Source organism: Bipolaris maydis (assembly GCF_028858645.1).
Source record: "Bipolaris maydis strain C4 unplaced genomic scaffold PSV08scaffold_12, whole genome shotgun sequence".
NCBI classification, from domain to species: Eukaryota; Fungi; Ascomycota; class Dothideomycetes; order Pleosporales; family Pleosporaceae; genus Bipolaris; species Bipolaris maydis.
Window position 1 is genome coordinate 359,328 of NW_027093868.1, and position 13,528 is coordinate 372,855.

At 49.6% G+C, this 13,528-nt stretch overlaps 2 protein-coding genes across 2 annotated transcripts; one reads left to right on the forward strand and one right to left on the reverse strand.

Moving 5' to 3' along the window:
* Positions 1 to 783: 783 nt before the first annotated feature.
* On the forward strand, positions 784 to 9,532 carry PSV08DRAFT_411584 (mfs transporter; the record flags this gene model as incomplete). Its single annotated transcript, XM_066093892.1, has 8 exons — positions 784 to 1,201; positions 1,283 to 3,002; positions 3,510 to 5,265; positions 5,323 to 5,365; positions 5,405 to 7,635; positions 7,682 to 7,888; positions 7,934 to 9,178; positions 9,236 to 9,532. The coding sequence occupies 8 exons, from the start codon at positions 784 to 786 to the stop codon at positions 9,425 to 9,427; spliced, it is 7,812 nt and encodes a 2,603-aa protein (XP_065948574.1). The 3' UTR covers positions 9,428 to 9,532.
* A 74-nt stretch (positions 9,533 to 9,606) lies between these two features.
* Positions 9,607 to 11,479, reverse strand: PSV08DRAFT_228516 (major facilitator superfamily domain-containing protein; the record flags this gene model as incomplete). Its single annotated transcript, XM_014217659.1, has 2 exons — positions 9,607 to 11,139; positions 11,315 to 11,479. 2 exons carry the CDS (start codon positions 11,477 to 11,479, stop codon positions 9,607 to 9,609), a joined length of 1,698 nt encoding a protein of 565 aa, XP_014073134.1.
* Between the last annotated feature and the right edge of the window lie 2,049 nt (positions 11,480 to 13,528).

Consider the following 13,528-nt stretch of genomic DNA (forward strand, 5'->3'; position numbering starts at 1 on the left):
ATCGTGGACAAGACGCGATGCGACGACCGAGACGACCGACTGTTGCATGCCCGCAGCCACTCATTCGTTGTTTTCGCGGGGACGGGGAGAAGGAAAAGACAGGCGTATCATGACTACATACATACTACGCGACGCAGCATCCTTGTACAGGCCGGGCATGCATCCCCCCTCCATGACAACGGCAGATAACAAACAGGCTGGGCAACGCGGCGGAGACATGGGCTTGGATACATGGACGCATGCATCCACACACAGACGAGCGAAGCCCAGCCTGGCATCCACTCGGGCATTGATACCACGCCTCTCCTCGCGCGTCCAGAGGCCGCCCGGTGCGCTTGTGCTGTGCTGTGCTGTGCTTGCTGTGCTGTCTTGTCTCTCCTTCGCATCGCCAGTCAGTCACATCGACGCCCACCACCGACGGCCATCGCCCCCACCATTCGCCGCCGCCGCCGTTGCCCTCGCAATCCGTGTTTACCCAACACTGCCCTTTGGCCTCTCTCTCTCTCTCTCTCTCTCTCTCTCTCTTTTGCCTTGCCAGTCCATCTTCACTGGCCCGCCCAGCACTCGCTTCTGGCCCCGCCAAAGCCGATTCCGCGAGGCGCGACGTCGCCTTGGATTTGGCCTTTGACGCTCAGTCCTGTCGCTTCGCTGTGACCGCTCTTTCGCTGCACCACCACCAGTCGCTCGCTTTTGTCCCCCAGCTAGAACCCTCGCGCGCGCACGTCGCCCGCTCTGTCTCGCCCCGACCCCGCCTGCGCCGACCCCCCCGTGTCCAGCAACACCATGGCGGCCGAAGTAGGCGCCAACGAATCGGTCGACCCCAACACGCTCTACACCAAGCAGGAATGCATAGGCGGCGGCAGCTTTGGCAAGGTCTACAAAGGCCTCGACCGCCGGACCGGCCATACCGTCGCCATCAAGGTCATTGACGTCGAGAATGCAGAGGACGAGGTCGACGACATCATGGGCGAGATCATGATTCTCTCCGGCATGAACTCGCCCTACGTCACAAAGTACTACGGCTCCTACCTGGCTGGCACCGACCTATGGATCGTCATGGAATTCTGCTCTGGCGGGAGCTGCGCAGACCTCATGAAACCAGGCATCATAGCAGAGGCCGAGATTGCTGTCATCCTGAAGGAACTACTCATGGGCCTCAGCTATCTTCACGACGATAACAAGCTGCACAGAGACATCAAGGGTAGGTTGAACAAAGACTTTTTTTCTCCGTTTGTTTCTGTTTGCTTTCAGTAATCTCGCCTAGACTGCTAACAGTTTGCAGCGGCAAACATACTGGTTGGGGCAAATGGGCAAGTGAAGCTCGCTGACTTTGGTGTCTCGGGACAGCTTTCGGCCACCATGACGAAGAAGAATACCTTTGTCGGCACCCCCTTTTGGATGGCACCCGAGGTGATCAAGCAGTCTGGTTACGACGGCAAAGCTGACATCTGGTCTCTTGGTATCACTGCACTCGAACTGGCCAACGGCGAGCCCCCTTACGCCGACATTCACCCCATGAAGGTTCTCTTTCTCATCCCCAAAAACCCACCGCCCACACTGCAAGGCAACTTTTCGCCTGCCTTCAAGGAATTTGTCGACCTTTGTCTCCGAAAAGACCCTAGGGAACGACCGAGTGCAAAACAACTTCTTCAGACAAACTTCATTCGCAAAGCTGGAAAACCTGCACGTCTACAAGAGCTCATCTCCAGGTACCAAGACTGGAAGGTTAGGTATCCAAAGGAAGCAGCCGAATCGGATGACGAAGCTACGCCTGTCAAGAGAAAAGAGCCAGTCAATGAAGACTTGTGGGACTTTGGCACCGTACGGCCGGTGGGTGGCGGTCGGGGGCCTGCCCTCGCCCAAATGAACGAATCTGGCACGAATGCCCAACGCAAACCTGTTTCCCAAGCCAAGAATGGTTACGGTGACGAAAACGACGACACAATTCGGGAGAGTCAGCTTCCTTCCCCTAGCAAACGATTGGCACCATTGCAGACGAATGGCTCATCATCTGCAGCATCGGTGAGAACCGCAGCGAGAGTACCACTACCACCATCCCCAGAGAAGAAGCAAATCCCACTCTTCCCACAGCCAGCCTCGGAGCTTCCGCGGAAGTCGCCTGTGCCTGGCCTCTTTTCACCAACATCAAACAGAGGGCTAGTCACGCCCACCAAATCACAGGCTCCTCAACAGCCAAGGCGGCAAACGCCACTACAGCACACATTTGATGATTTCATCCAACGTGAGATAGCCGCAGATTTAAAAAACATGGACATCACTCCACAGCAACGAATACCGACACCGAGTCGAGCTTCAGTTCTGCCACAAATGGATATACCAGAGATTCCACCGTTCCGCGGACAGTCGACAAGCCCTTCTGGGAGCAGCTCACATGTCAGTCAGCTGCCAAAGCTGCTGCAAAGCCCCATTCGAGCACACAACCTACCTGCCCTGTCCGGACAGAAGCCGCTTCCGCCATCCCAACAGTCGTTCGCACCACTGAGTCCAGGCTCCTACGTGCGGACTGACTCAGCGACGTCAAAGGATCCATTTGGCAGTCCGATTACGTCCAACAGAAAACCACCAGCGGAACAAGCACAAGGCATGGAATCAACACCTCCAATGCCTCCACCACATTCTAGCAAACCGCCGCCCATGTCCCGTGGGTCCTTTGGCCGTGCTAAGCCTACAAGCAACCACTCCAACCCGGTTCAAGCACCGGGCTCACCCGCAGCACCCGCCGAAATCACGGCGCTAAGTGGAGTTGTTATGCCGGCGCTTGACGCTGCGCTCTCGCGGCGGACGTATCATCTCAATCTCAAGAACAAGCAGGAGTCTGCGCAATCCTTAGACGACCCACAGGGTTTCATTGAGCGTAGACGGCAAAGGCAGGAATGTCATGAGAAGGTGGTCAGGCTTGTGAACGAGATAAAGGGCAAGTTCAGCGAGCTGGATGGATGGGATGAAAAGGGGGAAGTGGGTATGGGGGGAGAAGTGGCTGGGTTCTTGGAGGGATTCCTGGAAGAGGTGCTTGTAAGGGTTGAGCCTGCAGACGATTGAGAGCAGCAAACCTGATTGTCCCGGCGCTGAATGCATTTGAAGGTGTTTTCTAGGTTCGATTGCTCCTTTGGCATGGCGTTTTGGCATTGCGGTTGTGGAGAGAGTCACCCGAGGGTTGCAGCGTTTTTGCAGCCATGTTTCTGTTTCCTGACCTATTTGTTCTAACAATGAAACAATGATCATTTTCTACTACAAGAAACGTATTGCTGTATTGCGAGTCATTGGAGCTCAAGATGAACGTTGGATGGAGCGGCTGCCGTGGGGAAGGGGCCAGCCTCCAATCAGGGCGCAGGCAGCTCCGGACCCTGACATTTGTTTCGTCACTTGTCCAGGGACATGTCATTGCCATCTCTACGCTCTTCGCTCAGCACCGAGCAAGGCTTTGCTACCATGGCGTGAGCATCAAGCCATCTTTCGAGGAATACCAGCAGCTAATTTGAAATCATCAGGCGTACAATTCGCAGCCATGCGCTCGAGAAGCTTGCCCGTCTGTCGGCGCAGGCAACCTCGCCAGAGACGACCAAAGACGACTACAGTAAGATGTTTAAGCGATTCTCCAACGCATCCACCTCCATGAAGCTGCAGGAACTGGAGGCGATCCTGGCACTTTGCAAGTCCGCACCCTACATTGAGTCATTTGACGTTGCCGAGAAGCTACTTTCCCGCCTCTCACCCTATCTCACCACGTCCTATACTCAGACTTTCGCGCCGTCGCCTAGCCTCCGCATCATCGAGCCCGCTCCCTATGAAGTCCTCACCTACAACCTTACGTCTGCCGTCCTTTCGCTTGGCCTCCGACATGAACAGCTACAAACACAGGCCGCCGTCGCGCTTCAAGGTTATGTCACGGGCTGGGCCACAGCAGCTGTCCAGCTGTCGGAACAGCAATTTGTCGACGATGGAAAGGACGACTTTGGTGCAGATGGCGAGCTGGCGCGGGTCATGACACATAGTCTCTCGCTCTTAGGTTTCTTGAATGCTTCGGCAGAGCATGTTCATTTCTGGAATGCCTACGATAGTCTGCAGCTCGTCCAGAATGTACGCACAAACTTGACAGAGAAGTTTCTGATTGCATTTGAGACTGTCCTGTCTATTGTGCGTAACGCACATTCACACCAACACGAGTTGCGAGAATGGAAGCGCTACACCAAGCATTATGCCGCCACTGGACGACCACTTGGAGCCATGGTTCTGCACGACTCATTCTTAAAGCTCGTGCTTGCTTCAGCTTCGCAGCTTGTTGGCACCAGCCGACGTCTGGTTTCGCAGGATTCTGTTCTGAACCACCTACAGACTTGGCTAGACAACAAAGACCGCCTGCATCTCAAGGCCACAGCCGAGAATTCTTTAGCTGAGGGACTGGCTAAAATTGCAGTGGAGGAGATGGAACGCCTGGAGAATGATCTTGAATACCTCCAGCGGGTCGGATCTGCTTGGCAACAGCAACAGGCATCATCGGTCAAGGCAAAGGTGCTTGTTACATACCTCTGCTGTACCGTATATGACAACGATACAGACATTACTGATGCCGAAATACTGACTTCTTGGCTGGACAATGTGCTCAACGACCCTGCCCAGAGTTCGGACCATGAGCTTGCGTCTACAGTCTTGAGGATCATGGCTATTCTGGCCAAGGTCTCACCGCAACTCGCATCTACCTTGGGGCAATCGCTGCCTCGAGTCATTGTTCAAGCCAACTTTGACCACCGAACGACTTCAGTGGCTGCAGAATCACTCGCTGCAGTCCTCAGTCTTCTCCCTCAAGATGCCATTATCACGACACTTTATAGCCTTGGTAACGTCATCAGTGTCGCGCCTGCCTCTGAGCGAAACCCATCTGCATCTCCGACGTTGAACGGTACGAAGACTGCGCGTGCGGGTACCGTCTACAACCATCAACACGGCAGTGCAATCTCTCTGGCCCCAAGCGATGTTGACGAGCCGCATCATGTGCATACGACAGTTGTTGAGACCATTGTATCGGTTGCCAGAAACTGCAAGGACTCAAAGATTACTGCACTTGCACTTTCAATGCTCGTGCAAAAGATTGGACGTTCTGGCAAGGTAGTAGATGCAAAAATTATCACTGACACAGCCTTTCTGGGCATCCACAGTCCGCCTGGAGAATTCAAAACGTTGCTCAAGCTTTACACTAAGCTTTCTCACGATGCTCTGGTATCTGACGATGTTGCAAAGCTCGAAGCTGTGAGTGGTTCTCCCTTACTATAGCTACTTCATGGCAACAACTAATATCCGTTCCAGGTCATGGCTGCGCGCCTCAACCTCTCAAAGGAGATTACTGCCGGTGAAGATGCTTTCGAAATTTACCTTATGCACCTATTAGATACCATTGTCAGCAAGGGAGATGCCCAAGAAACGTCTCATCGTCATCTTCGAGACACGGAGCTTGCGGCACAGGAAATTGCACAGCTTCTCAAGCCACTTGCCGTCCTTCTTGAACGAAATGCCGAACGACCTGAGTACGCCGAACTTGACGACTCCATCATCGGTCTCCAGCGTGATGCCTGGTTCAATATTGTCGTTCATGGATTCGACTTGCTCTCCGACTTGGGCAAGCAGTATCGTGAAGAGTTGCGCACGCTTGCGCGGTTTAGCAAGCCTCTGATTACCGAAGAGCGTCCTTTCCTTTCTGAGAGTGATATTGAATTGAACACGGTATTGCGTCGCGGTAAATCGCCAGAACACACAGTCGAGCAGAAGAAACGCCTTGGCAAATTACTTCCATCCTGCGAAGCTGACACCAAATCACTCAACTATCAAGAAGCTGTTTTCTTGAGCACAGCTTACCTCGTGGAAGATTTGCGAGCAAGTACGGGAGATTGTACCAAGGCGCTTGTGTATTTCCTCGACCCTAAATTGCGAACAGGCGCAGTCGGCAACTGCATGTCTGCTATCAGCACAACGGCAGTCCGAACTTACTTGACAAAGACACTGTCAGGTCAATCTCACACCTTCTCGACGCCGTACTTGGCGAAGCAGCTAGCCACTATGTTTGCTGCCTGCTGCCATCGCATCGCTCGCGTTCAGCAAGCGGCAGCCACTTGTGCCGATGTTGTTATCCGCGAAGTCCCGTCGACCTTGTGCCAGAAGAGTGCGTTGTTCGCTCTTTTGGAACTTCTTTCAATCATGTGGTATAGTTGCCTCGAAGGAGAGACGGACGAATATACTTGGAAATCGACTTTTACCTCCAAACGATCCAACATCGCCGTCGAGTTGTCAGATGATTATGCATTTCGACGGGCGACCCTTGATGCATTGCACAAGCGCGCAACCATCTGGGTCAAGGGAGCGCTCGACATTGCCCCTCTCGACGTCAAAGGACTTCTTCAGTCATATCTCTCAGAGTTCGACGATGAGTTGACTTTTGGACACATCTCGTTGGGACGATCTTTTGCCCTCGAGATGGGCTCTGTTATTCCGTCTACAGACCAGCGTCTTGGTGCTGTGGAACGCCAGGGTATCAACATCAACACCGCGTCAGACTTCATTACCCAATATACCACCAGACAAGAGTACAAGTTCCTCGATGGTGTCGCTGATCAAGAGGAAGAATGGCTTAAAGGTGCACCCGCTTCCGAGTCCAGGTCAACGTATCTATCCCGCAGCCTGCACGAAGCGACTAGCCTTTTGGTAGATCTGGAGACCCGTACCCTGGGACATAAGCATGTCGCCATTGCAGAGCTTCGCGACATACTTCGAAGAGCTGCCGCACTACTTTGCCGGGTCAAGACAGATCAGTCGCCCATTGTTCAGCACCTGGTGGGTATACCATTCGCAGTATTCTCGAAGCAATCCATCAAACTCGGTATCTCATTATGGACAAGCGTTGCTAAGGAGAACCCTCGCATGGAGTCTCGGATTCTTGTTGCTATTGCCGAAAACTGGGAGAACACGGTGCGCAAGCGTCGGGGCATCTTCAGTCCTGCATTGAAGCATGCCGACCCGTTCTATGGAAAGCAAGAATTTGCTGCCACCGATAAAGAGTCTCTGTCAAAACGTCAGCAGCATGTCTACAATCTCATTGCTCCCCACTTTCGCCTGTTGCAATTCCTGTCCAGCCACTTCAATGCATCGCGGTTGAGCAAGGCGGATGTCGAACGCGTCTATGTTCGGCTCATGCATATCACACTGGATGCGATGAGTATGGGTTGCGAGCAGCCTCTTGCTCGCGAATCTTACTTCCATATCATCTTACTCGGGTTGCGCATTGCACACCATTGCACCACAATTTCGTCCAAGACTAGATGGCGATTGACAGATCGAGTATTGACTGCTGCTTTGGCATGGTTTGCCAAGGCTCCTCAATGGTCTTTTGGAGGCAACAGACTACAAATCAAAGCTGAGACACATGTTTTGGCTGATGTACAGGCGCAGATTGATGCCATTGGGAAGGTGACCACAGCTGTTGACATTGGCGCGAAGCTAAAGGCGAAGCAAGATTTGTTGTCCCTGCTTGTCTCAAATGAGTTGTCCCGTCTTACGGTGTGGCTTTTCCCTCTTGACGGCAAGAAGAACCATCTGATCTCTGGCCGACAAGGCAACACGCTCCCTGATGTAAGTCTCTTGTTCCAGAAAACGCAGTGTAAACTAATCTCTCTAGGCTGCTGTGACTGCGCATCTGAAGACTGCGTGGGCCGAACATACTGGAATTGCAGTGCATCTTGTCAAACGCTTCCAGTCCCAGCGTCTTAACAACGAAGTCAGATGGCAGATTCTCAATTTTCCACAAAAAGCCCTGGATGAGCCGGATGCGCTGGAGATACTGTTGGGTAACTCCCTGCCTAATGATGTCTCCTTCCAGCTCAGGGTATGTACGAATTCACTGACAATTTCCTTTGCTGACTCTATGTAGTACATGCTTTACTGGGCGCCTGTCAACCCCATCACCGCCGTTACATACTTCATGCCAGCATATGGTAACCATCCCTTCATCATCCAGTATGCGATGAGGGCTCTGGAGAGCCACTCAGTGGATGTCATGTTCTTCTACGTCTACCAGATCGTGCAGACCCTTCGATACGATGTACTAGGCTACGTTGAACGGTATATTATCGAGACAGCCAAGTTCTCACAGCTGTTTGCCCATCAAATCATCTGGAACATGAAGGCGAATGCGTACAAGGATGAGGCCGCCGAGATTCCGGATCCTGTGAAGCCCACGCTGGACAAGGTAATGGCTAGTCTAGAGTCGAGTTTCTCACCGGAAGACCACGCCTTTTACGAGCGCGAGTTTGCCTTCTTTAACGAGGTTACCGGTATCTCGGGTACTTTACGCTCTGTTTTGCATGAGCCTAAAGAGGTTAAGAAGCAGAAGATTGAAGAGGAACTGCGCAAGATCAAGGTGGAGGTTGGCGTCTACCTCCCTTCCAATCCTGACGGCCAGGTTATTGGTATTGACCGCAAATCTGGAAAGCCACTACAGAGTCACGCCAAGACGCCGTTTATGGCTACCTTCCGCATCAGGAAGACGAGGCCTGAAGACCAAGGCCTGGAAGAGACGGAAGATGATGGCCGGGAAGTTGCACCAAAGAAGGATAACAGCTACGAGACATGGCTTTCTGCCATTTTCAAAGTCGGAGATGACTGTCGACAGGATGTGCTTGCTCTACAAATGATTGCAGCTTTCCGGGGTATCTTCAACACAGTCGGTCTTGACGTTTGGGTGTTCCCCTACCGCGTGACAGCAACTGCGCCCGGCTGCGGTGTCATTGATGTGTTGCCCAACTCAATCTCGCGTGACATGCTGGGTCGCGAGGCCGTCAATCGTCTCGATGACTACTTTGTCTCTCGGTATGGTAATGAAGACTCCATCAGGTACCAGGAAGCACGCTCCAACTTTGTAAAGTCCATGGCTGCGTATTCTGTCATCAGCTTCCTGCTGCAGTTCAAGGACCGACACAATGGAAACATCATGATTGACGACGCAGGCCACATTATTCACATCGATTTTGGCTTCTGCTTTGACATTGCACCCGGTGGCATCAAATTCGAACGCGCACCATTCAAGCTCACGGCTGAAATGATTGCCGTCATGTCTGGAAAGAATGCGGCGAATCCATACACTTCGCAAGCGTACCGCTGGTTCGAAGAACTCACCGTCAAGGCCTTCTTGGCCAGCAGACAGCATTGCGACCATCTCTGCCACGTGGTTCAGGTCATGCTAGATAGTGGATTGCCGTGCTTCAAGCCAGAGTCCATGCGCAACTTCAGGGATCGCTTTGTGCTGGACAAAAGTGAACGCGAGGCAGCCGAGTATATGCGGGGATTGATTGAGAAGAGTAGGTCGAGTTACTCGACAGGAACGTATGATCGGTTCCAGCTTATCACGAATGGCATTCCTTATTAGGATTGTTATCGTTGGTGTAGGTAGAGGTAATAATTATTGTATATAGACGCTATAGACGTAAAGAAACCTTTGAATCGGAGAAGAATTTTGGGTCTGGCAATATCTCTAAATCTCAGAATACTTTGTGGGTCTAAGAAAAACTTTTAGGTCCAATGATGCTTTTTGCAAAGGTCATGAACTCATATCGTGATCTCAGTCGGCTTCTTTTCCTTCTTCAAACCCGTCACAGTCTCTACATGGTCTGTACTTAGCACCGCCGACTTAATGAACAAACTTGCCACAAAGCCCAGGAATGCAAGAACTGTGTATGTGATCCACATATTACGCATGGCGTACGCAAAAGCTTGCTTGGCAGCATATTCCCATTTGGGGTTACTGCCCAAGGTGCTCGGCACCATGACATTGGCAAGCGCATTCTCACCATCCAACAGTTCCCGTATATGCTGTGGGACGCCTGCGTCGCGTAGCAAGGAGGCTTGGGCATCCATGGAATTCTGGATGATTGTACCGCCCACAATAGTGGATACAGCGACGGCAATGTTGCGAATAAACGTTAATGTAGCAGTTGCACTGGCGACATCAGACTGCTGGACCTGACTTTGAATCGCAATCAGGGGCGCCTCAAACAGAACTCCCGAGCCCAGGCCACCAATTGCCACGAAACCAGCTGCCATTGCCGTCGAAGTCGTTGCGCTGAAGGCGATGAAGAGACCGAAGCCAATGGTGAGGAGTAGCGTGCCAATCCAAATGATGGGCCGGAAGCGTCCCGTCTTATGCATTATCACACCACATGCTACGCCGGCGAGGGCGCCTGTAACGATGAAAGGGAGGAGCAGTAGACCGGAGCGTAGGGGTGAGGCTTCGAGGACAGACTGGAAAAAGAGCGGCATGTAGTATTCTCCTGCTATGAAAACAAAGCCGTGCAGGAACACGACAGATAGCACGGCGATGTTCGTAGCACGCTTGAACAGGGACATGGGTATCAGCGGGTACTTTGCGACTTTGGCCTCGCTGTAGATAAAGACGAAGAGCATGGCCGTGCCGATGGTGAGGAGGACGATGATCTTAGGCGAAGACCAGGGAAACAAGACGCCGCCAAAGTCAAGACCGAGGAGCAAGAGCAGCGTACAGGCCAGAAACGTGACGATGCCGAGCCAATCTATGGCGCGAATGCCACGCAGAAACGACGTGTGCTCGTGCCGGATATCGAGGAAGAGCAGCACGAGAATAGACGCAACACCGCTGATGGGAAGGTTAATATAAAAGCACCACCTCCAACTCACCAAGCTCGCAAAAAGCCCACCCAGCACCGGCCCCACACCCCCAGCCAACGCCCAAATCCCCTCGGCAAACCCCATGAGCAAGCTCCTCTCCCTCAAGCTAAACAAATCACTAATGCACACATGCACCAGCAATATCAACCCGCCACCCGCAGCGCCCTGGAAAGCCCGCCCAATGATAAGTTCCTGCATCGTCTTTGCGGAAGCGCACACTGCGGAGCTAACAAAGAAGAGGGCCAAGGCCACCAGCATGATGAGCTTGCGGCCCCAGATGTCAGAAAGCGACGCCCAGATGGGACCAGAGGCTGCGTTGGCGAGGAGGTAGGCGCCCCCGATCCAGGTGTAGCCTGCAGCCGAGGAGAGATCGCGGGATATGGTAGGTGCAGCTGTGGCGACAATGGTTGCATCGAGGGCGGAGACGAAGAGTGAGAGCTTTTTTTGGGTGGGTGGATGGTTAGTGGTCGTATAGATATAAAATCTTAGGGGTGCTCCCTTCTTTTCTTTGATTTTTTTTTTATCCTGCATCTTATTGATGGAAATGTTGTGTAGTTCAATGAAGACGGTCGTTGAAGAGAATAAAAAAAGGAAAAGGGAAAGTAAAACATACAAACAATGCGGTGATAATAGCGACCAAGCGCACTTTACTCCTCTTTCTCCTCTCTTCTACAATCGCACCATCATGTTCTATTCCTTCCCTTTGCGTTGCGTTGGAAATCCCACAGTCTTTTCCGGGTGTGGTGGCCGGCAGGATTTGCAGCTCTTGTTGCTCCATCTCTTTTTTTTTAAATGTCAATTGGGGAGGGTTTTTGTTATTCGCACCAGCACTCTTGTTAGTGGAGGGAAAAGCTCAATTATATATATATGAACAGGTAAACTATGCAAATCGAGGTTTTGCAAAGAAAGATGGGAGGACTATGGATGACTGGGTGATGCTTACAGCATGGAATGTCGTGGTGCCCTTTTTTCCCTTAGCGCCCGTCACCGCTAGGTGGGCTGGGAGCCAATCAGGTGGGGTAGCGGGGCGGGGCGCGATCCGAACGCTTTCTAGAGGCGGGTTAGCTGGCGCCCTTTTCTGTTACTCTACAATAGGGATGAGATGGCGTCGAGTTATGGGATTTCTTCTTGGAGGACTTAGTTATAATAAGGTGGAGTGGTGATTAGGTAGTAAAATCGGGGGTATAAGGAATGCAGCCATTTGTAAAATAGGTTAATGTCTAGGACGGGTACGGTAGTAAATGGGTAGGTGTAGGGTAGGGTAGGGTTGCTAAGACCTGGGTAGGTGTAGGGTTAGGTTGCGAAAATATGGGTTGGTGTCGGTATAACGTGCGGGATCAGTAAGCTGGCCGGAACAGTAAGCTAGCCGCCCTACCAGACTCGACGCGACACTCTCCACAACTACTACTATGCCGCGATAATAACGCTCTATATAGACTTCCCGTAAAGGTAGAATAAGTCTTACTATCGCGTCCTATTATAATAATCTAAAATAACCTATCTACTCTCTTATAAAAGTGTATAACGTACTAAAATTATTACTTTAAATACGCCTCTATAGTATCTAGCTAGAATTAAAGGCTCTATCTATTAAGCGTAAGCTATTACCTATTAAAGAGTAGTCTCTTATTTAGTAGATTTTAGAGCTAGATTAATAAGGCTTTCTACTCTATATTATTAATATATCGCTTAATATTTTTCACTCTATTTGCTATATAGCGTATTAGATTAATTATCTTAGAAAAGAATAGTAGGCTACACTTTAACCTACTAAAATTAGGTATTAAAAAAATTAACTTTATAGTTAAAGTTAGACTAGTAAATAGGTTGGGGTTAAGTTGTAGTTAGGTTGCTAAGAGTTTAGGTTAAGGTTAGGTTAGGGTCTTATATAATTATAACCTAAACCTAACCTTAACTTAAACTCTTAGTAACCTAACTACAACCTAATCTAAACTTTTAGTAACCTAACTATAACCTAACCTAAACTCTTAGTAATCTAACTATAACCTAACCTAACTCTTAGTAAAATTATTAGGTAGAGGTTATAATTAGGTTGCTAAGAGTTTAAGTTAAGTTATAGTTAGGTTACTAAAAGTTTAAGTTAAGTTATAGTTAAGTTACTAAGAGTTTAAGTTAGGTTATAGTTAGGTTATTAAGAGTAGTAGGGTTATTTATTATAAATACTTATTATAAAGTAAAGTCTATATATTATTATTAGAGCTATTTAAGTTACTAACTACTCTATAGCTAGTACATTACTATTTAGGTTACTAACTACTTATTATAAGTAATAAGAAGGATTCTCTCCTTAACGTAGGATAATAAGGTTAAAGGCTAACCACATCTACGTTAAAAGGTAATAGACATCGCAGGGCTAGAGGTTACGTAATATAGGTACTCCTACTAAGAGCTATACTTCTACTAAGAAAGGGAGTATAAGAGGCCTTAGAAGAATTATACTCTTACTACTCCTATAGTAATATACTTCTAAGAGAGAATAGAGAGCACTAGGATAGAAGTAATAAGAATATAAAGATAGATAGATTTTATTATTTACTCTTATTATAGTTAACTTAAATTATACTTTCTTACTAGTATCTTTACTTAATAAGATTATTACCTATTAGTCTATAGTAATATAGATTAAGTTATCTAATCTTTTATTATCTTTTTATCTAAGTACTCTACTCTACTATCTTACTAGATAAACTTTATAGAATACTAATATAAGGCTTATTAGCTATAGTAGTGGACTTAACTAGAGTAGTATAGACTTAAACTCTATATAACACTTTAACTACTTATAAATTTAGTAGACTTAGAAAGA